Source organism: Vombatus ursinus, unplaced genomic scaffold (assembly GCF_900497805.2).
Source record: "Vombatus ursinus unplaced genomic scaffold, bare-nosed wombat genome assembly UNPS02014863.1, whole genome shotgun sequence".
Lineage (NCBI taxonomy): Eukaryota > Metazoa > Chordata > Mammalia > Diprotodontia > Vombatidae > Vombatus > Vombatus ursinus.
In genome coordinates this window covers 2,879,157-2,898,436 of record NW_020954641.1, presented here as the reverse complement: position 1 = coordinate 2,898,436, position 19,280 = coordinate 2,879,157, and the positions used below count along the sequence as shown (strand labels likewise).

General features: G+C 41.4%; 1 protein-coding gene across 2 annotated transcripts in view; it reads right to left on the bottom strand.

Moving 5' to 3' along the window:
- Positions 1-294: 294 nt before the first annotated feature.
- AFAP1L1 (actin filament associated protein 1 like 1) overlaps positions 295-19,280 on the bottom strand; it is an 80,101-nt gene continuing 61,115 nt past the window's right edge. For both annotated transcript variants that reach the window (XM_027841795.1, XM_027841796.1), the window contains 7 exons: positions 17,639-17,784; positions 17,126-17,198; positions 16,191-16,302; positions 14,414-14,578; positions 5,418-5,596; positions 4,179-4,301; positions 295-448 (listed from right to left, as the gene is read on the bottom strand). In XM_027841795.1, the coding sequence (XP_027697596.1) occupies positions 425-448; positions 4,179-4,301; positions 5,418-5,596; positions 14,414-14,578; positions 16,191-16,302; positions 17,126-17,198; positions 17,639-17,784 (822 nt within the window). In that variant the 3' untranslated portion in view covers positions 295-424. The remainder of the gene's footprint in view (positions 449-4,178; positions 4,302-5,417; positions 5,597-14,413; positions 14,579-16,190; positions 16,303-17,125; positions 17,199-17,638; positions 17,785-19,280) is intronic.

The following is a 19,280-nucleotide window of genomic DNA, read 5'->3' as shown; positions in this document are numbered from 1 at the left end:
TTAGTGTTTCCTTGTGTCATTTCATAAATAAGAAACGGGATGCTGAGAGTCAAATAAAGGTGATTATTCACCAGTTCCTTGTTTCTTTAGATGAAAAAATGACCAATCCAGTTTGTCCAGAGATACTGTTACTTAACAGTCTTCTCACTCCAATCTCCATTTCCACCCCCCACCCCCCAAAGTCCCAAGTGTCTTCCTTATTTCATCACTAGCATATCTACCACTTCCCCCCCTCCCTGTACCCCTATGGCAAAGTGCCTCCACCATTTCCTTGCCTTCCCCCCCTCCCCCCAACACAGAAAATGAAGGTGGTCTTCATGTGCTCCCAAACTGTTACTTTTCTCTGGCTCTTCAGGAAAAAGGGGCTGAAAAAATGGGCTGGAGAAGCTGCTATCTCCCAGAAGATATATTTCTCATGGTCCTCTTAGGTTTTCTTCATTTCCCATTCCTGCAAAGCAGAAAGACAAATAAGCATATTTTACTGAATGGTGTTTGAGGTGAATGAAGAACATACAGGCCATAACCTTTATTGGATAATTCCCTTGGATGAGTGGCCACTCTCCTTCTATCCCCAGAGGTCAGGGGGCAGAAAAGAAAGGAGCTGTATCTAGGTGAGGCCCCAAAACATGTAGTGGCTAGCTTTACTAAACGGATAAAGAAAGGAAGGCCCAAGGCCCTATTACAGTAGCTGTAAGAGAATTGCAGCATTAGAGGTGACCTCCAATCTCATGCAGTCTAACCCCCTCGTTTTAGAGTGGAGGAACCTGAGGCCCAGAAAACAGGGACGTAATAACTACATAATTACAGAAGCTAAGAGTTAGAAAAGACTTCAGAGGTTATTTAGGCTAACTATATATAAATCATGGTCCCAAATACAACAACCCTAGCAAGTGGCCATTGTTCTCCCTAAGCATTTATTATGTAGAATGACTTATTATTACTTTAAGGAGGAATCACAATTAGGCCCCCAGGTATAGGGCCAATAGTGAGGATTATATGCCAATGTTGTAATAACAAAAATAATACTAGTTCATATTTTTTAAGTGATTAAGGGTTTATAAAGTGCTTTCACAGTCATTATCATACTTGAACCTCACAACAAGCTTGTAGAATTGATAGTTTAAATATTATTATTCACATTTTACAGAAGAGGAATCTAAGACCCAAGAGAAGGGAAATTATTTACTTAGGGTCACAGCTATCAAGTGCCAGAACTGGGACTGGGACCCAGGTTCTCTGCAGACAGACAACATGATGCAGCAGAAGGAACATGGGATTTGGAGGTGGAAGACCTGGGCTGAATCATATGCTACTTACAGAGTAATCTCTGCCAAGTACCTGACCCTCAGTTTCCTCTACTGTAAAAAATAGAGTTAACAATGCTAAGACTCCTTACCTAATAGGATTTGAAAAATAGAATAAAAAAAATAGAATAGTGACCTTCCTGAGGTGGGTGTTTTTTTGCCAGAAATATTAATTCCACAGAATCACAGAATTTTAGAGAGACTTTAAAAGGCATCTAGTCCAATACGTACCTAAAAAAGCATCCCCTCTGTGACAGGAAGATAACACTTAGGAGGCTATTATGATAGTCCTGTGGGTGGTAATAAGGCCCTGGTCTAGGATAACAACAGTGGGGATGGGTATGAAAGAAGAGGAAGTGGGCTTGAAAGATACTACAGAGGTCACTTGTTCCCCCCTAAAGTCCTGCTCTAATAGCTCCTTATGGTGCAGAGGTGACCTTGGATTCTCAAAAGCCAGAGAGCACAAACTGGAGCAGATCCTGACAAACTGAAAAGGCTTAAAGTAGGAACCTAGTAAAGGACTATATTTAGGACTTATACTTGGGACTGGTGAATGCAAAGACATTCATTATTAGGCTCGATGCAGGGTGCTTTTGCTTTTTGTGTCAGTCACAGAAACCCTCAAAGATCATTGTTGAAGTTACAGGGAGCTGCAATCTCATGGTATAAGGGAGGGAGTACCCATAACTCAAAAGAAATCACAGATTCTTGAAATATTGAGTAAGGCTCAACAGTACCCGAAGACTCTAATAGAAACACATAATTTAGAACTAGAAATATATCATCTGGTCAGAGAACTATGTGGCCCAGTGGATAAAGTGCTAGACCTGGAGACAAGAAGACTGCAGTTCAACTCCAACCTCGGACACTTACTAGATGTGCGACCTCTGGGCAGATCATTTAAACTCTATCTGCCTCAGTTTTCTCATTTGCAAAATGAGGATAATAATAGCACTAACATTGCAGGTCTGTTTTTAACGACAGCGGAGATAATATTGCTAAAGTGTTTTGCAGACCTTAAAATGCTCTATGAAGTGTTATATGAATGGTAGCTATTATTAGCCCAACCCCTCATTTTAGAGATGAAGAAATTGAGAGCTAGAGAAGATTAAGGGCTTGCCCAAATTCACAAAAGTAATAAAGGTGTTCTCTGACACCAAGTAGTAATAATAGTGAGCATTTATATAGAACTTTAAGGTTTGCAGAGCACTTTACATGCATTATCTCATTTGATCCTCACAACAACTCTGGAATGTAGGCACTATTATTATCCTAATTTTATAGATGAGGAAACTGAGGTAAATAGAGGTTAAGTGACTTGCTCAGGGTCACTCAGCTACTAAGTGACTGAGGTGATATTTGCACTTGTGTCTTCATTCCAATGCACCATCTAACTGCCCAGCCCCTTTGACACTTATGATAAAAAATGCTTTGTACTCAACAAGTGATTGGTTATTCTCTAAAACGCTGACAAAAATGATTGTTATCTCCTTGAGGGCAGAGCCCTGTTTTTGTCTTTGTGTCTTCAGCAATTAGAACACATAGTATTCGCTTCATAAATGCTTGTTGATTGACCAACAGCTGTGTTTGAAGTGAAACAGTGAGTGACTGACCCAAATCATTTTAGGCCAGAGCTTAGTAAAGAAAACCTAAAATGAAAACTGTCTCCCGGCCAACAGATGGCCTATTCATGACTGATAAAATTATAGATCAGAGAAATGGCCAGACTGAAAGAATGGTCCTAGTGATTCAATGCCATCTTAGAAAAAGTAGAACGCCTCAGGAATCTGTGCTTTCCCCTGTACTATTTAACATTTTAATTGGTGACTTGGATAAAGGCATGGAGGGTGTGTTAATTAAATCTGTGAATAAGCCAAAGCATGGAGAAGAGGCTAACACACTTGATGATGGGAGTCAGGGTCCACAAAAATTGTGACAGGCTAGAATCCAGGATTGAATTTAATATTGTGAAATTCAATAGGGATAAAATGTAAAAGGGGCTCCAAAAACCAACTTCACAAATACAAGATAAGGGAGCCGTAATTAGACAGCAGTATGTCTGAACAAGGTCTAGGGATTTCAATGTATTGCAAGCATTATGAGTCATTGGTATGGTATGTCGCTATGGTAGTCAGAAAAATTAATGTGACTTCGAGCTGCATTTAAATGCATAGCTTTCTCTAAATTCCTTAGAAATAATGAGGTGATAGACCCTCTATATTCTACTCTGTTCAGTGCCAGGGATGCTGGAACCAGCTCATCTTAGGGGTGGAGAGCTGATTGTTAAATTTTCAGTGTGAGCATTTACACCTTAGAAACCAGCAAATGCTATGAGTTAGGGCTTGATTTATTCTTTTGTTGGTTGTCTAGATTTAAGAAAGTGAAGGAGAAAATGATAATAATGCAGATTGAAGTTAAAAGTGTGTTCTGCATTTTTAGAGAGCCAGTTATTAAACATTGACTAGCACATCCCTGGGTCAGACCAGTGCCAGGGTGTTATGTTCTGTTCTCCAACTGCAGTTTAAAAGGACATCATTAAACTAAAGGACATCCCTCCCCCTTTCGTATTCCCTGTTTCCAGCCTAATATTTGAATTGCATCTAAACTAAGAGTCAATAAGATCAGAATGAAGGCCTTAGGGACTCTCTGATGAATCAAGAGATCTGGAAGGGCATTTAGCTATTATATGGAGGGGGAAATCCAAACTCAGAGATGCGAAGGGACTGGCCCAAAGTAACATAGCAAGTTGGTGGCAGAGCCAGGATTAGATACCCTGGTCTCCTCTCTTATGGCTGCCTTTCTAATTCTTGGCTGTGTTTAGGTGTGGCGAGGTATTTTGGCAGCTGGATCCTGCGTAAGGTGATGTTCTCATACCTTGGCCTTCTGGAGCACTTTCCCTTTGCTGGAAACATTGATAGATGGGCTCCTCTTCCTCAGTTCCGATGTACAGTTGACAGGAGGAGAGGGTTCTAGGCTGGGAGGCTTATTTGCTGTTTCCTAGGGTGAGCAAGAGAGATGAAGTTCAGGATTGTGAAGAAAGCTGCCTTCCCTGATATTAACAAAGTGGCAAGGACAAGATGAGCCTACCATGAACTGGGCTACTGCAGATCTCTCACCTCTGTGCATTTGTCTTTCGGCCTGGCTACAAACCCTTCCTCACCCCTGCCCCAGCCCCTTACACAACAGCGCAACACACGCTTTAAACTGGTGAATTCCTTCACTTCATAGGACCAAGGGAAAGCCCTCAAAAATCATGGAGTCCAACTTGGTTATTTTACCTGAAAACTGAGGCCTGGAGAGTTTAAGGACCTTGTTTAAGGCCGGCTCAGGTGCTATCTCCTCCATGAAGCCTTCCTCGCTTCCTTTAGCTAGAAGTGATCGCTCCTCCTCACATCCCTTTTCTCTTTCCATTTAACCTCTCTCTAGGCACTTAGTGCATTTCAACTTGTTAATTTGTAGCATGGGACATTTGACAGAACGTGGACTCAAAATCAGGACACCTAGTTCCAGTCCTCCTTTTAATGCTTCCTGGACTGGACAAGTGAGTGTGGTGGAGTGGGTATGGCACTGGATGACAAGTCAGAAGACCAGGGTTCAAATCTAAGCTCCGACATTTATTACCTGTACGACCCCTTTGCTTTGGGCCTTGGTTTCCTCACCTATTAAATGAGAAGATTGGGCTAGATACTCTTTAAGGCCCCTTCTAGCTCTGCAATCCCATGTCATTTCATTCTCTGAGCTTTGACTTCTTCATCTGTAAGCTGAGGATAATAATGCTTAAACTATTCACGTCATAGGGATGCTGCGAAGAAAACACTATAATCCACAGAATAGTATACAGAGGTGAAATATAATATCTCATTGCCTCTACAAGAAAGGAATCTCTTTAAAGATAGAAACTGTATCTTGGTTTATCTTTGTATTCTAGATTCCTACCAGAGATGCTTGCTGAATGTTAGTCAGCTGAATCATAGAAGCTGGTAGGGTTTCTGAGAAATGCAATCAGGGTTGCTCTTTTCCATCTCCTAGCAGCCCAAACAAGGATTCCAGCCTGAATAGATATCCACAGCATATGTATGGGGGAGAACATGGGAAGGAAAAATGTATACTCACTCCAGTCTTGGATTGGCTGGTCACAGTAAGACCAAGAGCTGGTCCTCCTGCCAGGGATTGCTTCAGGCTCTCCTTCACTGCCACAAGCTTGAGCTCTAGGTCAATCCTCCTCTCCTCCTTCTCCCGGCACTGGGCCTCTAGCATCACTAGTTTCTCTTCTAGGTCCTTTACTCTTGTCCCTGTTTCCAAGGAGCACAAAGCAGTTCATCTTTTTTTCTATTGGGGACACTCTCAAATCATCATGAGGTCAAGTGAGACCTCAACAACTGTCTCATGCCCAGTTCTAGGCACCACAGTTTAGGAAGAATATTGACAAGTGATAACAAGTAATAATTCGACATGAAGTGGGGCAATGGATGGAAAATATTTTAGTAAAATTCTTATTGTGAATTAAGAAGATTTATATGGCAATATGTGTAGGATAGATCTCACAGAACAAAGACTGGGATGAGGAGACTGGTTAGTATTGTGCTTTCCAGTGGCCATTCCAGAATAAAGCCCACAATCCTAATAAGATACACGAGATAGAATGTGCCTCATTTATTAGCTATAGATAGATAGAAACAGATAGGTACATACAAAGTATATACATATTTACTTGTGCAGAGAGAGAGAATTATTTTCACAACAACTCTGTGAAGTACGCGCTACAGGCATTATTAGCCTCATTTTACATATAAAGAAAAGTGGTCAGAGCAGTTAAAAAAACTTGCTCTAAGTAACACCAAGAGCAAGATTAGGACTCAGTTCTCTCTTGCCACTATACTGTGCTCTCTCTAGACGAAAATGATCAGGATGATGAAAGGGCCTCAAAGCCATGGCATATGAAGAGTGGTTGAAGGAACTAGAGTGTTTAGTCTGGGGAGAATATTTAGTGTCTTTCTTATTGGATGACTGTGATCAAATGACTGTCCAGGGAAAGAGGGATCAGATTGGCTCTCTTTGGCCACAGGACAAAGACTAGTGGGTGGAATCACAGAGAGGCAGATACTCCCTTTTCTATAAGGAAAAATGTTAATTTGAGCTAGTCAACAATGTGATGGGTTACATTATAAGGTAATGAGCTTCTCAACGAGGGGTTCAAGCAGAGGCTGCATAACCATTTGTCAGAGATATTAGTTGGAGGATTCCTTCTCTGGAATGGCTCAGATTAGATGGCCTCAGGGATTTCATGAAAATGTAAACAGAAGAGCAGTGTGGTGGAGTGGAAAGAATATTGGATTTGGAGTCAGACAACCTGAGTTTTAATCTTGTTGTTTATATGTAATATATGAGTGAATTTGAGCAAGTCACTTATAGAAATCTCTCTGCCTCAGGTTCCTCATCTGTAAAATGAGGAATTTGGACTAGAGTTCTAAAATTCCTTCTACCTCTACATCAATGACCTTTGAGGGCAAAGACTCCTTATCACCTAGCATAATGCTTTGCACATAGTAGGGCTTTAATAAATGTTGAACTGAGGTGACTGTGGCTTTGCCCCCTCCCTTTCTTCCTTCCTCCTTTCCTTTTTCTCTCTTTCTCTGGATGTGCATACTCATACATATATATGTATGTATGTATCTCTCGATCAATCTATCTATCTATATCTTACTTAAGAGATATAATCTGGTACAGCTTATTTGGACTGTGAGTACAGCTAGGTATAATTCTGGTGTGGCCCACTGGGCAGGCGTCCCACTAACCAGTCTTCCCTTTATCTAATCTATCCTGCCCACACTGACATTTTAATAGTCGAAATTCAGAATTCTGACCATATCATTCCACCCAGCTCAGAAACCTTCATTGGCTCGTTATTATCTATAAGGACATACAAACTCCTTATCCTGGCTTCTAAGGCCTAGTTTTGACCTACTTTTTTTTACCTTATATACTGCTTTCTACCAAAATTAGACTACTAACTATTCCCAGACCTGGCCTTGCCCATTTCTACCTCTGTGCATTTGTAACAACTGTCCCTTAGGAGTTCTAGAAGAACCTCTCATCATATCTCTGCCTGCTGAACATTCTATCTTGCCTCTCCTATGTACTTAATCACATTCTATCTAATTATCATATGTCTTATGCCCCTGTTGGACTAATTCCTCCAGGGCATAGCCCACCAACTTTTTCAACTTTGTATCCCCAGTATCTAGTACAGTGTTTAGTACATTAGGTGCTGAATAAATTATTATTATATTGAAATTAACTTTTCCTCAATTAGTTGTGTCATTTCTGTCCAAATTTTGGACCTCTCAGGGTCATCTCAGGGTCATCCAGGTTCAGACCAGCATCAGTCATCCTTCTGTGAGATGCAGTTGGCTATTTACCTTCCTTTCTCAACCTTGAAGTTTTCAGCTATTCAAGTATTATAGGATTATAGATCTCAGGCTCAAAAGCACCCCAGAAGCCATCTAGTCTAACCCCCTCATTTTACAGATGAGGCATACAAGATCAAGAGAAGTTAAAGCACAAGTAGTACACAGTAGAGTCAAGATCTGAACCCATATCCTGGGGCTCTTAATTTCAGTGTTTTCCCACTGCACTGTGCTGATCCTCCAAGTTTCATAATAAAGAAAACAGCATCTGAGAGCCAGAGCATTATATTACTCTCCTGTATGTGAATGCCCTTCCTGCCTAAAATAGTGAAGGGGCGACAAGAAATACTCACTTTAACCACTAGGTGGCACCAGCTCATGATACCATAAGACTGGAATGTGCTTGAAGCTGCCTTAAAAACATAATGATCAAAATAAACAGGATGAAAGTCACCTTGTTCTCTCACCTGGCCCGGCACTCTCTGAAGTGTTGTGTTAAATTAATAAAGTCACACTTTAATGAGGATGTTACTGTTCCTCCTTCATTTTCAAAGAGTACCAGCGAGCAATATCGTGAGGATGATGTCTTGACTTGATTGTGAATTGGATTCAAGTGAGGCAGAGCAGGCTGACCCAAAGTGGTCAGCCTCACTCTCTCCTCCAGAGCCCTCAAAGTCCATTGGCAAGAGAAAAGGCAAGATGCCTGGCGATGGCCCAGAATGCAATGGGTGACCTTGGCCTTTCTCTTAATGAAGATATTGACAAACTATTGCAGCTAGAAGAAGGTGACCAGAACAATGAGGGGGTTATCAACCATTCCTTACCAGGATGGGTTAAAGGAATTGAAAAATTTGGGATATTTGACCTGGATGAGGGATTGGCTGGTTGGGGGGAGGGTGGGGATGGAAATTGAGAGTTATAGAAGCTGCTTTCATGTATTTGACAGCTTATCATACAGAAGAGGGGTTAGAGTTGTTCAGTTTGGCCTGAGAGAGTACATATGAAAGTAGCAGAAAGGCTGATTTAAACTTGATAGATAGCAGGAAAAACTTCCCCAACAATTACAGCATCTCAAAGTGGAATGGGGTCCCTCAGGAAGAAGTCAGTTTCTCATTATAGAATCATAGACTTAGAATTGAAAGGGTAGGGGTCATCTAGTCCAACCCTATCATTTTATAGATTAAGGAATTAAGTCACAGAAAGACTTGCTCAAGGTCACTCAGATTATAAGAAGGCAGTGCTGTGGGATTCAGAATCTTGCCCTCTGCCTCTGAATCCAGAACTCCAGAATTCCACTGCATGCCATTGTCTCATCACTGGAGGACTTCAAGTGGTGGCTAGATAACCACTGGTCAAGCATACTGTATAGGGGATCCCTATATAGATTTGGGTTAGGCTGGATCTTCTCCAGGAGTAATTAATCAATCAATCTATCAACAAACAGTTATGAAGCACAAAGCACATGCCAGGCATTCTGCTAGGCACAAGGGATACAAAAACAAAAGGAAAATCAGTCCCTGCTCTCAAAGAGCCAACACTCTACTGGGAGAGAATACATATATAGATGTACAGGGTAATGTTTAATGGGAAGACACTTGCAGTTGGGGACATCAGGAAAGAACTCCTGAAAAGAAAGACTGAAATTGAGTGGAACATTGAAGGAATCTAGGTACTCTAAAGAGATAGAAGTGAAAGGGAATCCATTCCAGGGAAGAGATGTGCAAAGGCACTGAGATAGGAGATTCAGTGCTGTGTAGGAGGAACAAGAATGCTAATCTTGCTAGACTGAGGTGTGTGCAGGAGAGCAATGTGAATAGGCTGGAAAAGGAGGTTGGAGCTAAGTTGTAAAGGAAGGGTCTTTGATGCCAAGCAAAGGAGTTTATATTTGATCCTGGAAATAAGAGTGAGCCACTAGAGTTTATTGAGTAGGGGGTGTCATGATCAGATTTATACTTTAGGAAAGTCAGTCTGGCAGCTGTGTGAAGGATGAATTGCAGGAGTCCATTTTCATTCTTAGATTCTGTGGATCTGGGACCTGACCAAGAAGAGTGAAAGGAAATTAGCCATTTGGCAAGAAGAAAGAAGAGACACACCTTCTACCCAAAACAGGGAGCCAAGAACAGCAAGTCCTATCTAGGGCATACAGAAGTGGGAGGAAAAAAGACAAAAAAAGCTAATCTTGCTTATAGGGAAATATGGTGTGTAAGTTGTAGGAGGGCTGATGTGCTAGACAGCCAGGTGGTCAGTAAACCTTAGGAAAAGAGACAATCCACTGCCAATTTTAAGAGTAGTAGCTAGGCCCACAGGCCTGGAGTTAGGAAGACTCAACTTCCTGAGTTCAAATCCTGCCTCAGACACTAACTGTGTGACCCTGAGCAAGTCAAGTAACTCTGTTATCCTCAATTCCTCCTCCATAAAATGAGCTGGAGAAGGAAATCGCAAACCACTCCAGTCTCTTTGCCAAGAAAACTCCAAATAATGTCATGAAGTATGGGACACAACTGAATAACTAAACAACACCAAAGCCAGGATTGCAGAAGAGGTAGAACATCTTCTAATGCTCAAGTGTACATTTTAATTTAGCAGAGGCTTTAGAGATGTATTACTTGGGTCAGAGAGACCCTAGGTTCACATAGCAGCCCATCTCATTTTCATATAGGAAGAGCGATGGGGACTAGACCTGTAATTTCAAATAGGGGTTATCTGTAGAAAAATCTTAAAAGACTCTCACAGAGTTGAAAAGAACCTGAAAAGGCAGAGTAGAAAGAGATACAGAGGGGTAGCTAGGTGGTACAGTAGATAGAGCTCCACATGTACAAAAATATCTCTAGCAGCTCTTTTTGTGATGGCCAAGAATTGGAAATTGAGGGGATGTGCCCATCAATTGGGGAGTGGCTGAACAAGTTGTGGTATATGGATGTAATGGAATACTATTTTTCCATAAGAAATGATGAGTAGGCAGACTTCAGAAAAACCTGGAAAGACTTACATAAACAATGTAAATCGAAATTTTTCTTTGTTTATTTCTTCTTTCTTATGGTTTCTCTCATTAGTTCTAATTCTTTTTTACAATATGACTAATATGAAAATATGTTTAATATGAATGTATATGTAGAGCCTTTACCAGATTGCACGTCATCTTGGGATGGGAGAAGGGGAGGAAAATTTAGAACTCAAAATCTTATGGAAGTGAATGTTGAAAACTAAAAAATAAATAAATAAAACTTTAAAATAAAGTGAGAAACCCAGGGCATCTCACTGAGGCCAAGACTAGAGATACAGTTTGGGTTTTGGCTGCTAGTTCCTAAGTAGGATTCTGGGGAGCTCTGACAGAGGGTGGAGGAGGTATAAGACGCATGAGAGCTACATTTCTGACAGTTTCCAGTAGAGGAAGGGAGCCACCTTCAGCTGTTTGGATTGGCTCAGACACTGGTGAAACAGAGGCATCCTGAGCCTCAGAAGTTATCAGGCCAACTTTTAGAGAACCCAGGCACATCTTGGATACAAGAAGAGGTTTTCTGGACAAAGTTGGAGTGAAGATAGTTAGAACATTTTCTCCTAAGCTATGAACTTTGAATCAGTAAGCCCTGGCTCTAGCACTTAATATCTATGTGACCTTGAGCAAGTCCCTTCTCTCTAAGCCTCAGTCTCCTCACCTGTAAAATCTAGGAACAGTAACCACCTCATTCGATTGTTGCTAAGATGACATGATATAATGTCCAATGAAAACCTGAAAGTGCTACATCCATTACCATTGAGCCCTCAAATATTCTCCACAGCCATTTCCCCAAGGCTCTGGCTTCACTTTCTTGCCTTTCCAATCCTAATCCTATAATTCGCTTGTTCAATGTTGTAGTCATTTATGCCTTGCCAAATCCTAACCTTTGATTACTCATATAATCTGCTTCTTCTGCTCCTACTCACCTTTTGCTCAACAGTGCTAGAGGACCTCACAAAAACGTGCTGATGAGTTCACTACAAATTTATATCATCTAATTTCAACTGGGCCTCAATTCAGTAAAGCAATCCTGTTACTCCTCCTCAATTGATTCTCCCTCCTCATAGCAGCTGTTCTAAACTTTCTCTTCTCTCCTCAAGCTCCCACACCACTGGCTCTCCCTACAATTTCAAAAGATGCGGTGGACTCATACTCCACAGAGTCTCACCCTGAGCTCCCTCTTCTCCCCTGTGCTACATCTCAAAATTTCCTAAAATCATTCCTCATTTTCTCCTCCTTTACTGCAGTCCCTTGTAAAGAGATGGCACTTCTCACCAAGACAGTCCCTTCAACTTATACCTTTGATCCCATCTCCTTTAATTTCCTGCAGCTGATTGCCCCCCTTTTTTTGTCCCCACTCTTTCACTTTCTCTACTGGCTCATTCTCTGCTACCTATAAACATACCCAGGTTTCCTCTATTCTTAAAAAAAAAAAATCTTTACGAGACCCTGGCAGCCCTTCAAGCTATTGTCTTTTATCTCTCTTCTCTTTCTCGGCTAAACTCCTAGAAAAAAAGCTAAGTATACTCCCTGTTTTTACTCAATTTGAAACGGCTTTATGCATCATTATCAACGATCTCTTAATTGCTAAATTATGGCAATCTGCTGATCTTTTTTCAATTCTCATCCTTCTCACCACATCTGCTGAATTTGACACTGGTGACCACTCTCTCCTCCTGCAGGTTATGTCCTTTGAGTCTTGGTAATACTACTTTCTCCTGGGATTCCCCCTGCCTATCTAACCACTCTTTTTCCATATCCTGTCTTGGCTCCTCATCTGCATCATGTATCACCTAATTTTGGGTGCTCCCCAAGTCTCTGTCCTGGGCCCTCTTCTCCTCCTTCTATACTCCCTCATTGATCTCATCAGCTCCTATGGGTTTAATTATCATCTCTATACAGATGAATCCCAGATCCAAGTATTCAACCCAATCTCTTTTTTGCGTTCCTCTCCCACCTCACCAAAAGCCTACTGGACCTTTCTAATGATGTCCTACAGGCATCTCAAACTCGACACGTCCAGAACAGAGTATGCTAACTTTTCCTCCACAATTCCCCAACAATGAACATCTTTATTTTTGTCAGGTGAACTCCCATGCTTCCAGTCCCCCAGGCTCCCACTCTAACTCACGTCACAAGTTCAGTCACTTACCAGAGTTAATTCTTTCCACCTCCACAACGTCTCTAATGCCTGATGCCTTCTTTCTACTCTCAAAACTACTATCTTAGCTCAGGCTCTCATCACCTCTCACTATTGCAATGGCCTTCTAATGGGTTCTCTCCCTCAAGTGTCTCTCCTTCCCAATCCACCCTCCCTACAGCTGCCAAAGTGACATAGGTCTGTCCATGCTATCTCCTACTCAATAAACTCAAACAGCTTCTTGTTACTTCTAGAATTAAATACAAATGCCTCTATTTGGCATTTAAGACCCTTTGCAAACTGTCTCCAACTTATTGTTTGAACCTTATTATACATTACTCTCCTTAATCTGGTTGTCTCTCTGTTCCTCACATATGACACTCCATCCCCCATCTCCATGCCCTTAACATCGGCTGTCTCCCTTCTGGGCCCCGCCCCTCCCCTTCCCAAATTCTCCATGCCTGGAATGCTTTTTTCCTCACCTCTGCCTCTTAGAATTTCCTAGTTTCTCCTAAACCTCAGTTTAAGTATCACTTCCTACATGAGGCCTTTCCTGACCTTCCAGCTGCTGCTAGGGTTTCTCTCATAAATTACCTTGTATTATTTGGTATAGACTTTTATGTTTACATGTTGTTTCCCCCTTTAAAATATAAATTCCTTATCTGTTTTGCTTGACAATACATGTTTTTAACAGTCCATTTCATTTTTTTTTTTGCTTTTTCAATGAGGGGGAAGGGTTGGGGGAGGTAGGAAGGAGAGAACCCAGATCCTTTGAAAAAACAAATTTAATTTGAAAAGAATATAAGCTCTTAGAGGACAACACTGTCTCACTTTTGCCTCTGTATCCTCAGGGCCTAGCAGAATGCCTGGCACACAGCAGGTATTTAATAAATGCCTCTCAACTGCCTGATATATAATTTCTTATCTGGTCCTGTGATCTCATCAGTGTGGAGAGCTCTCTCCACCAATTCCAGCTGGCAAACTGTAATTTGTAGTTTTAGGGAATTGCCCCAGAGCACCGAGAAGTTATACAATTTGCTGGGCTCTTGCTGCTAGTGAAGTTCAGAGTCAGGACTTGAAGTCAAGTCTTCCTGGGTCCAATACTGGTCATCTATTCACTATTCCATGTTATCTCTCCAGATAATCGCTGTTATTATTATTAACAAAACATAGGGACAATAATATTTGAACAAGCTACCTCATGGGGGTTTAAATTACAAAGCACTGTAAAATGTGAGCTAATAATATATTATCTTTGAGGTGAATTTACAAAAAAAAGTATTAAAAATATTCTTTGAAAGTCATTAAAGGGGAAGAAAAATTAACTATTGTTGGATGACACAGTCATAGCCAAAAGAATGCATTTTAGCCAACAGGGCCATAGGAAGAAAAATCTGGTCCTTCTGTGTGTTGTGCATACCCTTCCACCCCCTCAGCTGACCATTTCCAGAAAAAAGTTACACTTGCTCTTGATTCCAATGAACTTCCCGGGTCTTTCCTAGACTTTCCTAAAGATCATGTTGTTTTAAGGGTACCTCCTGACTGGGATGAGGAACACCAGTACCTGCACTGTTCTTCAAGGCCTCCTTTAGCGCCCTCTTCTCTTTTCGTAAGGTCATTAGCTCATTCCGGATCAAACCTTTCTCACTCTCCAGCTTCTCCTTTTCTACCAGATACCTCCGGGCATCTTCCTCTGCCCGGTTCTTCCCATACCTGTATTGATTGGCACCTATAAAGATGGAGCAGAGGAAAAGGGTCCTCAAATAGATGGCCTCCCCAACAGCATTGTCACAAAGACAGAATTCTGGATGGGGAGACACAATTTCTGCCTCTGGAGAGTTACACAATATCACCCAAGCATAACTATATATGTATGTAGGTGTATTATGCAAATACACACATATATATGTATTATATACAGTATCAAGTTATAGTGCTGTTTTAAGAGCTTGAAATTGCACTAAGACTTTTGGGATACTGTACACACACACACACACACACACACACACACACACACACACACACTCTCTCTCTCTCTACATATATAGTAGGAGTTGGTTCCTGTCTCTTTTAACTCAGTTGATTTAATCATAGACATTAAGGGGCAGATAAGAGGAAATGAGGTATTAAGATATTAACAAAGTGAACAGATGTGTCTATGTTCTGTTAGGTCATTATAAAATGTGAAGGAGCTCCTCTTGATAGAATTAAGGGCATTTAGCTGGCCATTGACTAGTGTAAGATTGGCCACAACCCTAAGAACCTTTAAAAGAGCTAAGTCTTCCAGCCTTGGGTACATTTGAGGCCAGGAGTGGCTTAGTGGTGTGTGACCTCTGAGCCTCTGCAAGAGGGGAACAGGGTAGGAGGATATTTCTCCTTTTCGTTCCTCACCAGTAATGGCATCTTGCTGCAGATCTGCTAGCTAAATAGGGAGACAAGAACATAGAGGGTCAGGGGGAGGGAGAAGGCATGACTTCTGGTATCAGAGAAGAGAGCCAATCATGGGAGAAGAACATGAGTCTGGTATCTGGGAGTTGGGCTGCAGAGAGGAGCAGGTTCAAGGATCCCAGCCTAGTGAGCCACCCAGTAGAAATACTGCCCCTGAGCGGGAGCAACATGAAGACATCTCATAAATGGAAAGGATGTTGGAGCCCCTGTAGTACTAGAGGCAAGAGAAGCTACATGTGCTTCTTTCCTTATCCTGTGTGTGCCTCCTTTCCAGGATACGCTTAAATCTGTGTCTACTCATCTTTCTGATGGTGGGAGTATTTGTGGGAGAGGGAGCCCCAGGTTTATGGGAAGAATGTTTTATAGCTCTTATTCTTACTGTACCTTCTTAGGAAATGCTTCAGTTTGGGGATAACTGCCCATGGTGGGCTATCAAAGACAAGTTTACAGAGAGGGGCCCATGCACTATATTTTTAGGAGTGTGGATTCACAAAATACCTATTGAACTTATGAAAATAGGTGTATATACAGAATAGGTGTGGGAAACGAATATATAATAGCTTAAAACTGCACTAAGACTTTTGGAACAGTGTGTGTCTTTCTAAGCAGAAAGAAAACCACTGAATAAAATCACTGATATTCAGAGCCCAAAGAGATTTTAGAACAAAGAATATGGAATATTAAACAAAGAATGTAAAATATTAGAGTCAGAAGAAACCTTGGAACATAAAATATTAGAATCTAAACTATTAGACAGAATAAAAAATGTTAGCGCTAAAAGGTACATTGGAACATATAATGTTAGAGCATAAAACTTCAGAGCTGGAAGGGTCCTTAGAAATCTTCCCCATCTCTTATCTTACTTGGGGAAGAAGTCCCTGGACAAAACCTACTAGAAGCATGGCGCTTTATTTTGACTTGTGTGTCTACACGGAGTGACTTTTCACTGCAGGAAGAGGCATGTCGCTTCACTTGGGCCCCAGATGGATGCTTGGGCTCATCGTTCTAAAGAGAAGGGCAAAAGGAGACTATTTAGGATCCAAGAAAACCCTACCAAGCTTTAGCTCACAGGGTCTGTGACTTCATGACTGCCATGACAAAAGCTGAATAAAGACTCACTGCTGTAGGCTCAGGTTTATTAAATGTGGGGAGCAGCCTACACTAAGACAGACATTGGGAGGCACTGTGTCCCTGAAAGCAAAGACAGGAGTTGGGATGGGGAAGGGAAGGACAAAGGGAATAAGCATTTATATAGCACCTGCTATGTATCAGGCAATGTGCTAAGCACCATATACAAATCCTATTTCATTTGATCCTCACAACAACTTGATTTTTTCCCATTTTATAGTTGAGGAAACTGAGGCAAAAAGAGATTATATGACTTTACCAGGGCACACAGTTAGTAAATGTTTGAGGGCAGATTTGAACTCATATCTCCCTGATGCACGAGTTCAAATCCAGCCTCAGACAGTGACTAGCTGTGTGACCTTGGGTAAGTCACTTAACCCTGTTTGCCTCAATTCCTCATCCATAAAATGAGCTGGAGAAGCAAATGGCAAACCACTCCAGTATCTTTGCCAAGAAAACCCCAAATGAGTTGGACATGAGTGAAAATGACTGAACAATAACAACTTCTTGGCTCCAGATCTGGCACTCTAGCCATCCTACCCACCAACTATTTCCATATTTAAAGAAGTTAACCTTCAGGACTCATGGCAGTACTGGGATAATACTATGGTGAAAGGAAAAGGGAGAAAAAAAGTCTACAGCATAAGGAGAAGGACCAGGGACTTGACCACTCTGCTGGGCAAGATTCATATGTTCATACCTGAATCTTCTCATAGGGGACCTCATCATAGACCCTAGGCTCAGGCCATCGGCCCTGACAGGAACTTGCAAATCTAGATAGCAGAGAACAAAGAGAAGGAAGGAGAGAAGCAAATTTCTAATTTTAAGCTCCTAAGGCTTCAGAACTATTAAAAATACTAATACTTTTTCCTCAAAGTCTTTCTATTATTAATCCATCAGTCTACCCATCCAGTTGGTATATTCATCTGTCCATCTGCCACCGATCTAACCATCTATTTAGCCATCTAACTATCTGTTTATTTGCCCATTTTCCTATCTGTCCATTTATTAATCCCTCTCTCCCTACATTCTTTCACCTCCATCCATAGATTTCCCTACAGCTTATCTTCTTCTCCTTTGCTAAGTTTTTCCCTCCTCCCCACCCCATCCCCAATATGACCATTTTTCCTTGGTAACAGAGCTGGAGGAGTCTGATCTAATACTCTCCTACTGGGGCCACACTGACTCTGATCACTAGACGTAAGGCTCTTACAAAAAGGAGTGTCGCCCAGCACTAACAATACTGGCTATCGTTTCCACATCCACATAGTCATAGTGCAGGGCCTCGGGAGGTACTCTGGAGCCTGTCTCAGCCAACAGCAGCCCCAACCAGCGGCCCATGTCTTCAGAACAGCTTGCCTGGGTAGGAGACACAATAAGACAGGCCATGGTGAATATCTAGGAGAGCTCAGAAGTGTGCCAGGCCCGCAGCAACCCTGTCCCTTGCATTTTCTGTCTTCTTCTTTCCTCCAATAGCCTTGGGATGTAGAATGCCAAGCTAGAATTCCTGGCAGAAAATCCTGCCTAGAGGTATAGCTTCCAACTCTATTCTATTTCTCCTCCACCACCCATCTTTTGTACTACTGAATAATCTTTCTACTTATGTCAGTCCTTCACCTGAAAATCATTAGCCCCCTACTGCTTCCAGAGTAATGTTCAGAATCCTTTGCCTAATATACAAAGCCCTCTACAACTTGGAGTCACCCTCCCTTTCCAGTTTTATATCCTGTTGTTTTCCTCTACATACTCTATCCTTCAGCCACAGTGGATAATTCTCTGATCTCTGAACATCCCCCTGCCCCCCACACCCTTAAACTTCTGTATCTTCATTCAGGCTGCCTCTTCCCTTCCTTCTTTATCTGGTGAACTTTAACTTTCCCTTTAAAGCACAAGTCACATGCTCCTTCATAGAAGAAGCTTTCTCTGTTCCCTCAAATTGATAATGACCTTCTCTGTCACATTTTATGTAGCACATTGTTTTATGATTCTCTAATTTACTCATCACTGTAATACTGTATGCTATAACTGTATTATATTCCCTTAATAGAGTGTAAATTCACTGAGGGTATAGGGTATCCTAAAAAAAATTGTATTTCCTCTAGTGTCTATCACAGTGTTCTGTATATAACATGCATGTAATAAATGTTGTGCTCAAATGACTGCCTGAATGACTGACCTGCCAATAATAACACTAGCTCACGTTTATATAGTTAAGGTTTGCAAAGCACTTGTTATAAATAACCTCATTTGATCCTGACAGTTCTTTTAGGTGCTATTAATGTCCCCATTCTAAAGATGAAGAAATTGATTTTATATAGATTTAAGCATATATGTTATATTAACTATATATAGATTAAGTGACCTGCCTATGGTTACATAGTTAATGAGTTTGTATGGTAGGCTTTGAACTCAAATTATCATGATTTCAAGGCCACACCCCAGTCCACTATACCACATTGCCTTTCAAGGACATCAATAGCTACCACCCTAAAGCCTAGGCTTGGTAGCAGCATCTCTAGGCAGGGAGGTGGTACAGTGCAGAGAATGCTGGGTGTGGAGTCAGGAAAACCTGAGTTCAAATCTGGCCTTAGATACTTACTAGCTGTGTGAATCTAGATAAAGTCATTTAATCGCTGCCTACCTCAGTTTCCTAAACTGTAAAATGAGGATGATAATAGCACCTACCTTATAGAGGTGTTATGAGAATCAAATGAGACAATATGTATAAAGTGCTCAGCATGGTGCCTGGTACATAGTAGGCACTTAATCAATGTTTGTTTCCTTCTTTTCTCTAGGCCCCAGACCACCTAAAGACCTCTCCATCCTTAGAGTCCTCCACAAAGGATGGAGAGGCT